General features: G+C 35.9%; 1 protein-coding gene across 1 annotated transcript in view; it reads left to right on the forward strand.

Moving 5' to 3' along the window:
• Window positions 1–7,853: 7,853 nt before the first annotated feature.
• TMPRSS11D (transmembrane serine protease 11D) overlaps window positions 7,854–18,907 on the forward strand; it is a 47,759-nt gene continuing 36,705 nt past the window's right edge. Inside the window, exons 1-3 of the mRNA XM_007450181.1 lie at window positions 7,854–7,864; window positions 8,260–8,381; window positions 10,262–10,380. Of these exons, the coding sequence (XP_007450243.1) occupies window positions 7,854–7,864; window positions 8,260–8,381; window positions 10,262–10,380 (252 nt within the window). The remainder of the gene's footprint in view (window positions 7,865–8,259; window positions 8,382–10,261; window positions 10,381–18,907) is intronic.

Consider the following 18,907-nt stretch of genomic DNA (forward strand, 5'->3'; position numbering starts at 1 on the left):
GTAAAACATCTTAAAATATATTTCAATGATATAATAATAATAAACTGGAGAAAGAATGTCCATGGGAGTTCTGGGCTTTTGAACATGAGCTGCCCATTTTCCTTGCTTGGCCCTGAAATAAACCTTTTTCTGCTCCAAAAAAAAAGAATGTCCATGAACTTCCAGTATATGAAAAATTGACTCCTTCAAGTTTAGAACCAATTAGACAAAGTATGAATTGAGCATCATAGGGAAGGAATTAATTTTCCCCCCAGCAATAAGGATGGATTTGTCTTACTATGGCCACACTCTCTCATGGGGTTGAATCTGTGGCCTGGATCTGTTAAAAAGAGCCTGAGTTCCAGGATACAGCCTGAGTCCCAAGAAAGAAAGAACTTAACTAGCCTGTGAAGTTATTGAGCCCACACTCTTAGCTTCATTGGCAGCAGGTTCTCCTGAACCATCATCAACTCCCCAACTCAACTACTACATACATGCAAACATACGCACATGCTTACATAATACCTATTAGTCATTTGTCCATATCAATTTGCAAACTTTATGAGAAAAAAATGAATCCTAGATTGGCTTTTCCCACTAGCAGCAGATTCCAAAGCTTTGACACATCACTTCAGGTCTGTTGTACACACCTGTACAGTTTGTGCAATGCACAGAAATGCTGGTTCAGGGAGAGACTGGAAGCCTAGATGGTGCCTATGCTCCCTGCCAAGCTGTCTACCCCAGAGTAGAGCTGCATGCAGACCAAGAAACACCACTGTCTCTGTTTCCCAGAGAAGTTGTCTTTTCCTAATTCTCACAAAAGCATTGTATAGGCTTGCTCAGGTCCCTTACCACTTGCCCAGTCTCTGTATCCTCAACTGGTATAAAGTGCTGTATATCCTCAAGGAATATAAACTTATTTAAATGTTACCCAAGATAAAGTTAAGTTGGAAGGTAAACCATTGAATTAAAAGAAAGTAATGTAGTGCATTCCAAAGGTACATGCACATAAAATGTTGTGGATTTGTGATTCAAGGATAGGAATCTTATCTTCCATATGAACCCAGAGTTTTCAGAATGCATCATGTTTTAATAAAACAAACATATTCAAGAAGTCTTAAAACTATGGCACTTACTCTACCATCATCCAGTTGTGCAATCCTGAATAATACCATCATCCAGTTGTGCAATCCTGAATAATCCTGTCTCTCTTTTCTTTCGGAGCACACCTAAGGTTATCAAGAACAACCAAAAAAAAAAAAGTTAATAAATAAATAAATAAAAGTGTTGGACTAGATCGGTGATTTGCTGGAAATAGGAAGGGGTCCTTTTCCCACAACTCAAAATCAAACAGAGAAGCTACTCCATTTTCATCTGTTTTAATCATTAAGCTTCCAAGCCTTTCAAGACCTTGTCTGAACAAAGTATTTCTCAACTTAAAAAATTAAATCATTAAATTAGATAGTCTCTATTGCCTGCCTCGTGATACCATCCAAAGTTAATGAAAGGGACTAAAATAGAGTAAGTTCCTCTACTTTGGAAACATTTCTCATATTCTTCATAACTCCAACATAAAATGTAAATACACACACTCAAATATATGTGTTTGTATATCCTGTAATATAAGGGCTATAGAAATATTTTTGAACTTTCCATTTCTTAGTATCAACAATAAGGTAGTAAGTGTGACATAAATTAATAACAACAATGTGATGATTAACAGAAAACTTCCTCCCATCTGAAGTGGCCATTTGTAGTTTGAGCTTGACAGACCTGTATTTGCATTCCAGCTCTCTTACTAGCTGAGTAAGCTTCTGTTTCTTACTTGTAAACAAGGGTTTTTAATAGGAATTAAATTAAATGATGTAGAAAAGTTCAGCCAGTACATGGTAAGCACTCAATAGATGGCAGAGATTATTCTCTGATCTATATTTTTGTCAGTATTTAAAATAAGAATGCACAGCATACAATCTTACATAAAGTCCCTCCAAACTATAGTAAAATTATTTTTTAAAACCCCCTTTGCAGAGTCATTCATAAATTTTTCCATAGCAATGCCTGATGTGGACTCTGTAATGGGTATTATGTAGGAATGGGGCATATCCTGGCAGACAAGATGCATCGCTACCTTTCATGAGTTACAGCCTAGATTATGGATGCACATGAGGGGGTAAGGGACTGCAACAGAGAAATTCATTGAGCATTATGAGATCAGATGAGGAGAAAAAGGTAACTACCTGGAGGGAAATGAAAGACGTTTAAATTATTTTAAGGATAAAATGAGAATTAACCAGGTATGACATTTTCCCCGCAAAAGACATCACATACAGAAGGGGCTGTGACATTTGATCTGGCTGGGGTCAAGTGGGCAGGTGAGGATGTGGCAGATGATGAAGCTGCAGGGGTGATATGATTGGTTTTAAATGCCATGGAAGATTTGAATGCCATCTGAGGATTTTCATGTGCTATAGAAAAATTTCAAATGAGGTATTATTGGAAGGGGAGGATGTAGGACCCTAAGATCTACATTTTTTAAAATCCTTTGAAGGATTTTAAAGTATTGATTGGAAAGAGGCAAAAATCTTGAATTCATTGGAAAGAGGCAAAAATCTTAAATTCGATCTGGATTTCTCTTTTTCCCACATCTCATAAGTGAATCATCAGCAAATCCACTAGGGTTCTAAATTCGAAATATATCCACAGTCTGATTACTTCTTACCACCTCCACTGCTACCACCCTTGTCTAAACTACCATCGTCTCTCACTTCGATTATTTAATGACCTCCTAAGTGGTCTCCCACACCATCCAGGACCACTATTCCCCACAAAGTACCCAGAGTGATCCTATTGAAGAAATAGATCTGAGGTCAGTCTTTGCTCAAAACCCTCAAAGACTTTGTCTCACTGAGAATAAAGACCAAAGTCCTTACTTTCAAAGCCTTAGGTGATCTTCCCCAAACCATTGACTCCCTGATCATTATCTTTCTGACCTTATTTTCCTCCAGTATCCACCACCCCTAACTTTCTCACTCCACTCCAGTTCAGCTGTCTCTCTTGCTGGTCCTCAAATTTACCACATGAGCTCCTTGCTCAGGGCCTTCAAACTGCTGTTTATCCACCTAGATAATTCTCCCCCGGTATATTCATGGCTTGCTCACTCACCTCCTTCTGATCTTTACTCAAATGTCAACTCCTCAGCAAAGCCTTTCCTGGCCACTCTATCTAAATTTTCAGTACCCCGTACTTATACTTCTTCCTACTCCTTTGCTTTTTTTTCTTTTATTTTATTTATTTATCTTACTCATTTCTCTCCCCCCATTATTAGGAGTGCTATGATTCTTTTCATTGTATTCCCAGAAATTAAATTTTTCCTAGAACATTGCAGGCACTCACCAAATGTCTCTTGATAATGGAAGAAGGGAGAACATTTAAGAGGTATTTCATATAATACAAAATAATAGTAGCCAGAATTAAGAAAGAGATAGAGGTGATGGACAGAAAGATTTAGGCAGTAGGTATAAGCACCAATGACCTCTTGAATGTGGGAACTTACCAAGAGGGAGCAGGTACAGCTAATTCCTGGATCTTTAACGGTACCAGACAGATGGTAGTGACATTCACCAATATTAGAAATAGTGGGACATGAGTGCAGGCTGGAGAAAAAGCAAGTTCAGTTTTGAACTGAACTGTTATATTTAAGGAGGTTCTAAAACATCCATAAGATGTCCAATGCATAATTGAAAATAATGATGTAGAGCTCAAAGACAGAAGTCTGGGCTGAAGATCTATCTTAGAAAGTATTACCTTATTATATGTTTGCTGAAACCAGGGCATAGGATGGGATCATTGAGGAAGAATACACATCAGGAGAAAACAACCATGGACCAAATCTTTGTTACTATCATACCTGAAATCTTATTGAAATGGACACAAAATTGTCTAAAAGTCCTCTACAGACATACTATGTATATCTGAATTTGCAATTACCCTGTCTCTGTTTTCCTCTATTCTTACAAATAATGAAAAGTTATTGCCAAGTGACTCTATTAATCCACAACCATATATTGCTTCTAACTATGTGTCAATGGCAGAAGTTAACTAGTATTCCTACATAAATCTGATATATTAATGTAAGTTGTAATTTCAAATTAAAATTAAATCAACAATTATTTTATTGCACATTTACTATGTGTAAGAACAAAATCCTAGCACTCAATTTAATAAGCACTCAATAGATGTTGATTCCCTTTGCTTCCTCCAAGTGATGTCACAAGAGATAGGAGTCCCAAAATTTTTTCCATCTCTATAGTGTGAGGGAGGAAGTCTACATCAGAGGAAGTCCATGTTCTTTTATTCTAACCACCCTGGTTTCTATTTCCAGCTCTGTCATTCCTGAGTTATTTACTTTCTGAAGCTCAGTTTTCCTATATTCCAAATAGGGATCATAATACCCATCTTACAAGACTATTATGAAGATAGGCAATAAGCATGTAAAAAGTCTGACACTTAGGTTCTCATAATAAGAGCACAGAATAAGTTTTCTAAATTCATGTAATTTTCCAAGTCAATGAGAGAGAGAAAGGAGGAGGCAGAAGCTGGTTAAATATTTCACAACTGCATATTTGTTTTGCTGTTTAAACACAACCACTAAAAATTTTACTAATCAGGATCATGCTTTAAAAGCAAAGTATTTGCTTGAAGATTTCCACTGAATATGAGTCAAAATTCAGACAGTGTTAGCAAATATATTTTCTCTAATAGTTTGCAGAGCAAATATTGTACACAATTTAGTGTGTATTGGCATAAGCTTTATAATCAGCCACATACAGAGGTTCAATGACAAGCTGCACTGCTAACAAGAGCAGATATTTCTTCAGCAGTTTCTACAAGGTGGAACAACCTATTCTTATGTAATTAATTATGGCTTCTGAGATTAAGGTAATTTGAGCTCCACACCCTTTGTTTGTTGAGTCACATGTCTCATGGTGCTTTTTAGCCATTGGGTTTAATATGTTTTCCATGAACTGAAGCAAGGTTGGTTCTAAAGCCATTCCCATGGGAGGCTCATCCAAGCTAAAGCATATGCTGACTCTAGCCTATGGTTTTTGCTTTTAGGTATTTTGGCTTCCAACTTAAGCCTTGTGTTTTAGTAACTTCTCATTCTACACTCATAAATCTTGATACTTCTATTCACCTCTGGAAATACAGTCACTCCCTTGTTTTTTGGGTTTTTTTTTAAACATCTTTATTGGAGTATAATTGCTTTACAATGGTGTGTTAGTTTCTGCTTTATAACAAAGTGAATCAGCTATACATATACATATATCCCCATATCTCCTTCCTCTTGGGTCTCCCTCTCACCCTCCCTCTCCCATCCCTCTAGATGGTCACAAAGCACCGAGCTGATCTCCCTGTGCTATGCAGCTGCTTGCCACTAGCTATCTATTTTACATTTGGTAGTATATATTAGTCCATGCCACTCTCTCACTTTGTCCCAGCCTACCCTTCCCCCCACCCCATGCCCTCAAGTCCATTCTCTACGTCTGCGTCTTTATTCCTGTACTGCCCCTAGGTTCTTCAGAACCACTTTATTTTTATTTTTTTTTTAAGATTCCATATATATGTGTTAGCATACAGTATTTGTTTTTCTCTTTCTGACTTACTTCACTCTGTCACCTTATTTTTGATAAAGGAGGCAAGAATATACAATGAAGAAAAGAAAGCCTCTTCAATAAGTGGTGCTGGGAAAACTGGACAGCTACATGTAAAAGAATGAAATTAGAACACTCCCTAACACCATACACAAAAGTAAACTCAAAATGGATTAAAGACCTAAATATAAGACCAGACACTATAAAACTCTTAGAGGAAAACATAGACAGAACACTCTATGACATAAATCACAGCAAGATCCTTTTTGAACCACCTCCTAGAGAAATGGAAATAAAAACAAAAATAAACAAATGGGACCTAATGAAACTTCAAAGCTTTTGCACAGCAAAGGAAAACATAAACAAGACAAAAAGACAACCCTCAGAATGGGAGAAAATATTTGCAAATGAAGCAACTGACAAAGGATTAATGTCCAAAATTTATAAACAGCACATGCAGCTCAATATCAAAAAAACAAACAACCCAATCTAGAAATGGGCAGAAAATCTAAATAGACATTTCTCCAAAGAAGATATACATATAGTCAACAAACACATGAAGAATGCTCAGTATCACTAATCATTAGAGAAATGAAAATCAAAACTACAATGAGGTATCACCTCACACCTGTCAGAATGGCCATCATCAACAAATCTACAAACAATAAATGCTGGAGAGAGTGTGGAGAAAAGGGAACCCTCTTGCACTGTCGGAGGGAATGTAAATTGATACAGTCCCTTGTTGTTGAGGTAGGGGGTCAATCAGTATGAAACTTATTTGGGTTGGCTTGCTTCCAGCTCTTCTTTTGACTCTCCCCTGCTGAGTACCCACTGATATTTACTGAACTTACAAATGCCAAACACTGTGCAACTGTGACCACATGTCATTGGCACAACAAACCCAGTAGGAAACAGAAGAGTAAACTGAGGCTCAAAAAGTCAGCAAATGTCAATGGGCCAATTTTATCCTACTAGAAAATTACTACAGTTAGTCATTCCCAAATGTTGGACTCTGGACCAGTGTCGCTGAAAGTCAGTTTTGATTAGCATAGCAAAATGAACAAATAAGAACAGTGTAGTAAAAAGACATCATTAAGCTAGAGCTAAATTATTCATCTAATTTGTTATTATGAGATTATGTCCTTCCTACTTTTATCAATTTAAATTCCCTTTTATTAAAAAATAATATTTGAGTGTGGTCAATTTTTGTAATGTTTAATGTGTTTATTCAACAAAATTGAAAGTTGGAAAGTCTATGTCCACCTCCAATAATCTTCTGAAATGATAATGGTCCCATAGCCATAGCATACAATGTGCAGGTGGTACAATGTAAAATACCAGGAGATGCCCTTTCCTCAGTATGTAAGTTGGGTAGAGCCCAAAAAATATCAGGCAACCCTGCTGTGAAAACTAAAGTCTGGGAATCACTGACTCTCAGAGCATTCCCTTCTCACTTATACCAGAATGTTAGCAAAACAAATAGAAAAAATGGAAATCTGACTATATTCTAGATAAATGTAAGTGCTTTTCAGTTCTGTTAAGGCTTTTAAATCTAAAACACACCCAGGAGTTAACACATACAACAAATATTTATAAATATCATAAATCTATGGACCACCTATACATGCCAGGTACCCTACAAACTGTCAGAAACATATGCATGAATACCATCTTTATCCTCAAGGTTCTCACAGTCTAGTGGATAACCTACTTAATAGAAATACATACTTTATACACTTAATATAACCTCACTGATTTTCAAATTAGCCTTGTGAGGCAAGTATTATTCCCATTTTTTCAGATGAAGAAAATCTCAGATAAATGACAATATGATCTACAAGCAAACAAGGGATAAAACAGGAATTCACATTCAGCTCTTCTGGTGACCTCCCCAGTGTGAGTGTGTGTGTGGTAGGGAGAGAGGCCGTGAGGAAGTACTTGGATTATATGCCTAATATAATACCAGATACTGTTAGTACAAATCTATTGGCTTACACTGCTGTTGATGATTTCATGGGTGAAAAAAATTACGCAAATCCTCTGCTGCTGGTACAGTTCTAATTAATTACAGGTGCTTATTACTGTCCTGGATCTCAGCTCTCAGCCTCTAGACATATCCCCATTTTAATAACCCGGAGAATATTACAGTAAGAAATGCTACTGTCTGACTCCCTCCACCCCTCTCCCCACCCAAAATGATCTCTCTTCAGCACATCCCTGAGGATGGTGCCCAGGTAAGGGAGCTTACTACAGTAGTGTCCAACATAGGGTCTTAGAAGGAGTTGTAGTAAAACAGAAATAGTTGTTATTCTTGAGAACTTCATCAACTGGCAGAAGAAGGAAAAGCAATTGCAAACCTGAGGTCAGATTTCCTTATTCTTCTATCAAACTATCTAAATGTCAACATTTTAGTGCTGAAAAAAAAATTGAAAGAAAAACCATTAAGGAGAGTGTTGTTCAGTTAGATTTCATTTCCAGAACTATATTCCTATCAAGAAACAATCGGTTTTCTATAATAGAGCCATGTGCAAGCTAAGAGACTTCAGAAGGCAGAAAATGATGATGAGAGCTGAAATGATTGCTTCTCTGAGTGAAATGAGTGGCCTTTGATCTTTTCCCTTGTTCTAAGGCCATCACGGGTGCCATCGGCCTCAAGATCTGTGAATCCATACATAGTATGTTTTGTTGTCATCGCAGTTGTGGCGATCCTGGCAGTGACCACAGGTCTACTTGTCTACTTTTTAGCTTTTGGTAAGTACCAGAAGATTGGATATACCACTCTTCAGATGAATTAACTAAATATACTTTCAGATTAAAAGTTTGGCATTCTCACTTTTATTGCCACTTCTATTTCTTAATACAACATAATTATATATTTATTCATATACCCCTGAATATATGTTCATGTCTATATTTTCTCTAATTCAGTATTTTTTCTCTTCTTTTTCTTTTGGCCTTTTTTAGTACACTAAACAACATTAAACCCAGACAAGAATAATTCTAGCCAAGGGAAAAAACTCAATATTTTTCTGATGCTAGAGTTCACTTGTTTTGTTCATTAATACCATGATTTCCTTCTTCATTTAAAATTTGCAAAGGACCTTAAGTTTCAACATCTAAAAGTTGGATGTATCTAGATATTTGTTAATTCACGACCTGTCTCCCGAAAATAATCTTAGGAGCAGAACAATTATGATAGGAGATGAATTTGAAGTTAAGAAGTAGAAAGAGGTTAAAAACAAACTTTAAAAAGGATTCTGTTCCTTTTTTTTCTCTTAGTTTCTTTAATTTTTCATTACATCATAAAACTAGGAAACAAAGAAATAATATAAAGAATCCATATACCCTGCTCATTCACAAACAACATCTCAGTGAATATTCTTTCAGATGTTTTAATGTAGATAAAATGTGTCAAATTTCACTAGATAATATATGTTATAATCTGTTTCCTTCACCTGAAAAAACACTTTGAGTTTGTTTTTTTTTTAATTTTGCTATAATCCTGTTAAATTATTTAAATCATTGGGGCAGGGTGGGGCAGAGTGTGAAGGCATATGGGTATGTATGAGTGTGGAGACTGAGCAAGAACAAGTTTATTTATTCCAGTAACTAGGAATAATCTTTTCAGTCAATCTAATTATAACATTGTGGCTAAATTTTGCTTTTGACTACATTTTGCTATCAAATCACCTAGAGACAAATATGTCCAAGGTGAATTACGGAAGAGGGAAAAACAAACATCAAGTTTCAGATTAAACTAATGAATTTTTGCTCTTAACAGCACTGTATTGCCACACTTAAACACAAAGGGCGAAGACTTAAATAAGTCCTCTTCAAAGTGTATACCAGTGACCAATTATGGCCCTAGAAAGACTTGTCCTTCTGCCACAAAGGACCACACAACCCTATCCCCAGGATCTCAAACGCTTTCCCTGATTGAGGCATTTCTCTGAACAAATTATGTATATGAATGATCAAATGGAAGCATGGAATTTTTTCCTGAGACAGGTTAGGTTATGTCCATGTTCATAATGTTTCTAAGGTAAGGACAAGTATGTTTTAGGAATTTTTATTTCCTTCACATAGCTTAATATATCCACTGGAAGACCCTTTTTGATGGAAATGGTTCACACTGAACAACCATATTAGCTTTCTTGTCAGAACAGTTATTTTCTAGCTTAATCCAGAGAACCAATAAGTCACTAATTCCTCTAAAAAGAATAGTATTTGAAATAATTTTTAAAACTATTCAGAATTACTTTATTCCTTAATTATAAATGAATAATAGTATATTATAGACATTAATATTTCCTGAATGAATAAATCTGTAATCACAAATCTCCCTAAAATATAGTAAGAATGAAAATTATGATACTACTGAACAATTTAATTTCTCAAATAATGCTGCTCTGATTTTCATGCATTTTTAACAGTTCCAGCATTGCCACTCTTTTTAAAAACTGAAAGAAAAATAATTTTATTATAGTTACATTATATTAAGTTTAGAGCTTACTTTCAAGGGAATCAAAATTTTTTTAATTGTATAACATAGCCTCCCATAATCCTGCATAAAATACAGATTAAAGTACTTAGTAATGTGAGATTGATTCTGCCTTTTCTTTGTTTTACAGGGCAAAAATATTACTTTTACCGTAGCAGCTTTCAAATCCTAAATGTTCAATACAGTGATGAGCTAAGTTCACAAGTTATACAGGAATATAGGTCTTTGAGTGGAAAAATTGAGTCTGAGGTAAGTTAATATTTTCATTTCCTCTTTATTATATCATAAAACAATTATGATAATAAACCTAATATTTTGTGATATATTTGCAACTCCTAGATGCTCTCTGCATATTCTCCTCCCCGAATGGTGAAAGATGTGTTTCATTGTGCTTTTTCCAAGTCAATTTGCTTATACACTTTTCTTATTCATATTTTCTTACATCATGAGTGAAAAGTTTTAGGTCATGAGTAAACATTTTTTATGATTATGACTTCAAAGATTGGAAGTCTATTGTTTATGCAATTTGAGCATTTTTCCTACCCTCAAGATTGTCTTTTTAAATCCTTTTCATTTTGCCTTCTTTCCTTTTTTCTTATCCAACTAAACATACAGGTAGTAGGTGTTAAAATACATATTAAAATAGTTTGGAGAATGTCATACTTTGGTTCAATGATCAACATAGAAAATATACAAAGAAAGCCTGGGCTCTCACTTGAAAAGGCCCCCAGGCTGCTTACCAGGAAACCTCACAAGCAGACCCTTAGCACTGGTTTATCATCACAGACCAGGGTTTGGCCTTCAGCCCTGCAGAGTCAGAGCTGAACAATCTCAGGGTTGCTCACTTACCCTTAACGTTTTCTAAGATTCCTAAGATTATAAATTAATCCAATGGTTCTAAAACTTTAGCAAAATCACCTGGAAGGCTTATTAAAAATAGAGTTCTAGGCCCCAGTGTCAGAGTTTCTGATTCAGTAGTTAGAATTTGCATTTCTAACAAGTTCCCAGGTGATGCTGATGCTATGGTCCAGGGACCACACTTTGGGAACCACTGAGTTAAACTATAATGAGAATTATCATGGCTGGGGGACTGAATCATCTACTTGTTTAACACCCTTTTCCCCTAGGGGCAAACTACACTGGGAGCCAAGTATTGAGAAAAGTGCTTGGTGAGCATTAAATTAGAGCAAGGGAAGTTAGTATATTATTTAAATGTTTAATCAGAATAAACAGCTGAATCAGAATAATCTGGGAACAGAATCCAGGCCAGGAGGCAGAGGTAGGGTTAATATTGGGGAACATCAGTTTATTGTGTCAGAAGTGGGAGCCTCCTGTTCCTTCAATAAACTTTTATTAAACATCAATCCTGTCTAATGCTGTGGACATACAAAAAGTGGAGTAGATATTGGATCTGCCCTCATGGAGGTTAGTCTAACATGGGAGGTTAAACAAGCTTACAAATATTTATAATATAAGGTATGCAGTGAGTATGTCACATGAGAGCAACGCAGATGTAAGTTTGTGGTAAGAGGATAAATGATATCCAATTATGGAGATCAGAGACAGCGTCTTATAAAAGATGACTTTTCAGGTTAGCTTTTAGAATGAGTAGGGCACACCACAGCTAAAATATGAGCCAAGGCATAGAGAGGAGAATGTGCTTAGCTAAAATGTTTGGGTTTTATCTTGTAGAGAGAAAGTCTTGAGCTAGAGGCAGAATGATGCAAACAGGATCTGACAGATTCATGTTCCGAATGTAAAAATCAGACTATAAAGAGAAGAGCCTGCACACAGTAAGGCTAGTTAGAAGCTCATTACCGTGGTCCAGAAGAAAGCCAAGGGGTTAAAACTTGAATTAGGGCATATTCCAGAAAATGTGGAAATGCACATAAAACTTCCATTTTAGGCTTACCAAAGTAATCCACCTCCCCAACTTCCTACTTTCTCTTCCCAAACTGCTCTTTAAAAATCAATAGGAATATTTAGTTATATCATTTGCATCATGAGAGCCCATTGTTTAGACTTCAAACCAAGAGACATTCTTTTTTTTTTTTAGTATTTAAAGAATATCCTTAAATTTATTCACATTTATTTAAAAATGCCAGTTTTTTAAAAACTTTGGTACTTTGTTATTAGTAATGAATTACTTCACGATTGACTGCCCACACAGTTTAGATGTTGAAAGGTGCTGATTTATGCAATAATCGGTGCTTGGGTTAGTAATACTACTCTAAGGCTGGGCCCCACAAATACACACACAAATACAAACTATACAGACAAATACAAAGAGCCTGTGAGTACCTTTGTCTCAGGCAGAGGGCAACATGCAAATCTGAACAGATTTTCTTGTGATTAACACTTCAAGAGACATTCTTAAATTTCTTGACAAAGATACTAGAGACAAACATCTCAGGAGGCCAGTGTGAGGACAGTTATTCATAATGAAGTCCTCACATCCACACAAAGACATCATGTAATGTTTCAGCTATTTACCCAGTCTAATAAAAGGGAGCAAACTGTAAGTGTGTATATTGAGAATCCCAGCTTCATTATAGGGAATTAGAACCCAACTATTTGTCATTAAAGCAAGATGCCAGAGACATCCTCAGCCCTAAAGAGGTCACTCAGTTCCTGCCAGACAGATCAGATATGTTAGGTCAGCGCATCCTTCATAGAGCATATGTAAAATTGCAAAAGACTGATATGGAGAGAAACGGCATAAGGCATAAAGCACAACGTACATATTCAGCAATGTGAAAAACATAAACTAAGTTTCTTTTCAAAAGTACTACCAGCACATTTGGAAGATATTCAGTAAGTCTTTAAAACCCAATCCCAATGACAAAAAAATTATACAATCTAATTTGTTATTCTTGAATTACTCTCAAAAGTGGTCTATAAAGTAAATTGTAATGTATAAAGTGTTATCAAAATGAAAATAATTTTAGTATTGTCTTTTGTTGTAAAGATAATAAAAAAGTAGAAAAGTCAAGGCATTCAAGAAATATAAAGAGAAAGAAATATGCACAAAATCTCAATACTCATATATCCACTATTAATATTTTGATGTTCCAAGTACTTTTCATGAAAACTGCATAATCACCCATGCACAAACACATATAATTTTCTGTCAATGGAATAAGACTATACATGCTTGTTTACTACTACTTTTTTCTCAAAAAATATGTCATAGAGGTATTTAAATATCAATGAAGAAATACGCCATTTTAAATAACTAAATAGTATTATAGCGCATAAAGGTACAATATTTTATTTAACCAGTCCTCTGTTGACAGATGTTCAAATTGTTTCCAGTTTTTCACTATTATATCCAATATTCTGATGACCAGTCTTGTTGATACATCCTTGCACACCTGAGTGATTATATTCTTGGGACATATTCCCAGAAGTAGAATTATCAGAATATAGGGTTTATGCTTTTATTTCTCTCTAGAGATTTTTAAATTTCTTCAATTTTAATAAAGATTTTATTTTAGAAGCATTTTAGATTTATAGAAAAGTTGCAAAGATAATATAGAGTTCTCATATACATCACACCCAGTTTCCTCTATGATTAACGTTTTATATTACAATAGTATATTTATTGCAATTAATGATCCAATATTAATACATTGTTATTAACTAAATTCTGTATTTTATTCAGATTTCCTTTGTTTTTACTTAATGTTCTTTTCCGTTTCCTGATCCCATCCAGGATAGCAAATTATAGAGTTGTCATGTCTCCTTAGGCTCTTGTAGACTATGACAGTTCCCCAGATTTTCCTTGTTTTTGATAACCTTGACAGTTTTGAGGAATACTAGTCAGGTATTTTGTAGAAATGTCCCACAATTGGAGGCCTTCTGATGTTTTTTCTTACGGTTAGACTGGGGTTTGGGGTTTTAAGAAGGAAGACTATAGAGGAAAAGGGTCATTTTCATTACATCATATGAAGTGGGGTACATAATATCAACATGACTTACCACTGTTGACCTTGATCACCTGGCTGAGGTAGTGTTGGCCAGATTTCTACACTGTAAAGTTACTCCCTCCCTTTTCCATATTATATTCTTTACAAGAAAGACACTATGTACAGGCCACACATAAGAAGTGGAGGAGTAACAAGTTATGCTTTGAATATTTAAAGAATATTTGAAATTCTTCTGTTTGTCTAGTTTCTCCATGTACTAATTCAACCATTTGTTTATATCAATATAGTGATCTATGCATTTTTAACATTTATTTTAATTTCTAGATTGCACTCCAGAAGTGCCCCAGTTTACATTCTTACCACCAGTATATAAGTATGCATAGGTATGCTTATTTCCCCTACAGCATTAACACTATGCATTGTAAATCTTATTAATTGTTGCTAATCCAATAGGTAAGAAGTGATATCTCACTATTATTTTGGTTTGCATTTCTTTGATTACTAGTAAGATTTAATCTGTCTCCCTATAGTAATAGGTCATTTTTATAATTTCATTTGTGAATTGCCTGGTCATGACCTTGCCCATTTTCTTACTGGAGCCTTTGTGTTTTCATATAAATCTAGGGGAAAAAATTCTTTCCTTGTTAAAATATTAAAATTTGCCTGTCATTCATTTATATATATTTCTCTAAAGAGATTTGACTTTCAACCTTGTTTATAATCTAGGTTTTTTTTTTACTGCCATATAGATTTAATTTTTTAGGTAGCCAAAATTATCAATTTTATCTTTGATTCAACTGTAATTTATTTTGTAATAAGATAGAGATCTAGCTTTTTCCCCTAAAAGAGCTAGGTGGTGGTACCAAAACAGTATATTAAATAGTGCAATGGATTTATTTGTTGTGCCGTCTTTATCATACACTAAATTCCTCATTTTCTTTTTTCTGTACTCCCCTCTCTTTCACTGACTAGTCTTTGCCTGTACCAGTACCCAGCTATTTACTGTGGCTTTATAATTAAACATATGGCAGAGAAAGATTCCCCTTGAAATTCGTCTGATGTATGATTTCTACAGTTAATCTCATTTATTCATACTTCTGTAGAAACACTTTGAATAATACTCTAATGTAGTACTTTATAGTTCATAAAGCACTTTTACATATATCATCTAACCTTCAACTCACAATGGGTATGTAATTTTTATAGATGGGTAAGTGAATACTGTGAGAGATTAAGAAACATGACAAAGGCCATTCAACTGGAAAGTGATAGAACAAAAATTCAAACCAAGGTCTCCTGATTTCAAGTTTAAGAATCATACCACTTACCAGTGGTAACATGAGTACCATCATTATCCTTGTTCCATAGTCAGCAGTGTTAATTAATACTTAATGAGCAGTGGAATAATCCCAGAATTTCTATTATATTAAGCAATTCACTTTTCTGGTTCAGTTTATTCATTAGTAAAATAAAATCATTGAACTAGATGATTTTTATAGTACATTCTACCTCAAAAAGTCTATGATTATGTGATTTTCACACAAGATATCCATGCCACCGAATCACCTGTTTTTCTCATTGTGCCTCTCTGGCCACTCCTTCTCCTCTGTATCTTTTATAGATTCACCCTCCTCTACACTGACATTAAATGTTGAAATTCCCCAACTCTTTGACCTATGCACTCCTCTCCTCTCACATTATTTTCTATCTCTAGATGATCTCATCCATGACCATTACTTCTACCAACACTTATATACTGATGACTCATGCTGTCGTCAGCCCAGACTTTTCTTCTGTACTTCAGACCTTTTCCCCCAACTGCCAGCTTAATATCTCTACTTGGCTGTTGTAAAAACATCTCAAATATATTATGTCCCTAAATCAAACTCATGATCCCTCCATGCCATACTAGCCTTCTTCCCATAATCCTAACCCCATTGATAATACCATTTATTCAGTTTTCCAAACCAGAAACCTAGAATTCATCCTTGACATACTGCTCTATGTCATTCCAAATATCCAATCTATTACCAACCCCTGTAGGTTTTATCCCTTGTATTTCCCTCAGATCCATTCATTTCTCTCCATATCTGCTACCACCATAACCGTCCAAGCCATGACCTCTACACTGAAGTGCCAAAATAGCACCATAACTAATTTACGTTATTTTGTACCTAAAATTGTTTATCCACATGCAATCAGAGAGATTGTTCTCAAATTGCAAATCTGATTTTATTATCCTCATTTAAAACACTTCAGTGACTTCCCATTATGATGATAAAGACCAAATGCTTCACACACTAACAAGACTTTCATGGTCTGGCCTTTCTATATAACTCTAGCCTCCTTGCTTTCTAGGCTACAACTGTCCTGGCCTTTGATTCCTTAAACACAATCTGCTTGTTCCTACTTCAGGAGACTTTGTATGTGCCATTCACTCCATCTGTGAGGCTTTTCCTTTCTCTTCAACCAGCTAACTCTGATTCTTCCTGAAGATCTCAGTTTCATAAGCATTCCTCTGAGAAGCCTCTCTAATCTCACTGACTGGATCAAATCCCTCTACTATATTGCTGCACTTATCACAGTTATAATTCTGCTTAAATGTGGATGATAATATGATTAGTGCATATCTCCCCCATTAGATGTAAGCTCCATGATGGCAAGGACTGTCTATTTTCTCCATCAGTGTAACCCAGTGCTTGAAAGAAGGAGCGTGAAGCATAAGCGGTGCTCAAAAACTGTTGAATGAATGAACAAATGAACAAGGTGATTTCGAAATAATGAGAGCATCTGTTTGCAAAATATGTGTATCAAAACTATGAGTGCATTCTGATTGAATGGGCCTCTCCAAATAAAACAAGGGACTTCAATCAGGATTCATACCTGGGATCGACTGAACCATTGAAACTCCCCTTTGGCATCAGGGGTGGTATTGCAACAGATTCTGCAAACAATTGCCATTTTTTCCAAATTATACCTAATGACTGTACCATGAAAAAAAAACAGGGCACAGGAAGAGAAAGACAGCAGTATCAATTTACAATTAATCTTATCACATCCCTTATACCATCAGGGCTTTTAGTACAGCCATTTAATAAGCACTGATTGTTGCCTAATGCCTAAAAGAGAATTTGGTACATAGTTGGCATTCAAATATTTGTTGAATGAATGAATAAATGATACATTCTATCTGTTGGTTCCTGTGCTAAGTGCTAGGGACACAAAATAAAGATGTCATTGCAGTCAGGATTAAGCCCACAATGGTCTCCAAGATGGAGTTGTCATACCAGGGAGGGAGTCACAATAATTTTATTGGAGTCATGGAAGAAAATACTCAAATGTCACTCTACATGTGTTTTTCTCTTTTACGAAAAAATTTTTAAACAAGAAGAAAAAGAAAATAAGGGAGAGAAGGAGCGAAGGAACAAATGAACAAACTTAGCTTTGTTACTATTTAACAAATGGATTGACACTGGCGCCTTTGTTTGGTTTTATGTCAAGTAGTTCCACACAATGTCTGTGAAAATATCTTGAGGGATGGGGTGGGCAGTAACACAACAGAACTGACTGGGCATCAGCACACTTTTACCGGCTCTCAGTAGATTTAAATGATACACAATTTTCACTAGATTTTAAAATTATATTATCTAGCTCTAAAAGTAAACTAAACCTCCCCAAAAATTAATATGAGGACTGAGAAGAATCCTGAAAAACATAAATAAATTTAAAAACCTGCAATTTGAAGACAACCCTCATACGAAGTAATGAATATGCGATATACAATAATGAATAAGTAAATGAAAAGTTAGGTAACATAAGAACTGGCTACAGCCATACTGCCAGGTTAAGCAATGCTTCTTAGAAGATGTTTAAACACACACACACACACACACACACACACACACACATATACCCTGTCCCTTCAAGGTATAAGTGTGAGAAATTAACTGCTCTTTATTTTTATTTTTTTTATTTTTATTTTTTTTTTGTGGTACGTGGGCCTCTCACTGTTGTGGCCTCTCCCGTTGCGGAGCACAGGCTCCGGACACACAGGCTCAGCAGCCACGGCTCACGGGCCCAGCTGCTCCGCGGCATGTGGGATCTTCCCGGACCAGGGCACGAACCCGTATCCCCCGCATCGGCAGGCAGACTCTCAACCACTGCGCCACCAGGGAAGCCCTTAACTGCTTTTTAAATAAATAAGAGAAAACTTGGGAAATACATGTTTAACAATGTGTCCAGCATTAGGTGATTGAGTTCAGTTGTTTTGTTTTACTGAAAATTAAGGGCTTAGAGATGCACACATAAAAATTTGGGAGACAAAAATTACCTACCATGTTTGGTTGATTTTGAACACATTTCTTAAAATATGTATATAAATATAATGAAACTCCTTTGATTTGATTTGAAAGGGTAGCCAATTGAAATCAGGAAAGATGGAAAGTCACTTGCTGAACTTCAACAAAACCCTTGCATGACTGGTGGGACTGACAACTTAGTGTCATGATTTGTTAAGTTCTGCCAATGAACTTCATGCATCTGGAGCCACATAATTGTGTAGAAACTTCTTCAGTGCTTCAGACCAAGTATTTAGATTAAACTTAGAATCATACCTTTGGGTCATTTTATCACAGTGTTTCAAAAATTATAAATTCTGGGCTTCCCTGGTGGCGCGGTGCTTGAGAGTCCACCTGCCGATGCAGGGGACATGGGTTCGTGCCCCATGAGGATCCCACATGCCACGCAGCGGCTGGGCCCGTGAGCCATGGCCACTGAGCCTGAGCGTCCAGAGCCTGTGCTCCACAACAGGAGAGGCCACAACAGTGAGAGGCCCACGTACCGCAAAA

This window comes from Lipotes vexillifer, unplaced genomic scaffold, assembly GCF_000442215.2.
Source record: "Lipotes vexillifer unplaced genomic scaffold, Lipotes_vexillifer_v1.1 scaffold1103, whole genome shotgun sequence".
Classification (NCBI taxonomy): Eukaryota; Metazoa; Chordata; class Mammalia; order Artiodactyla; family Lipotidae; genus Lipotes; species Lipotes vexillifer.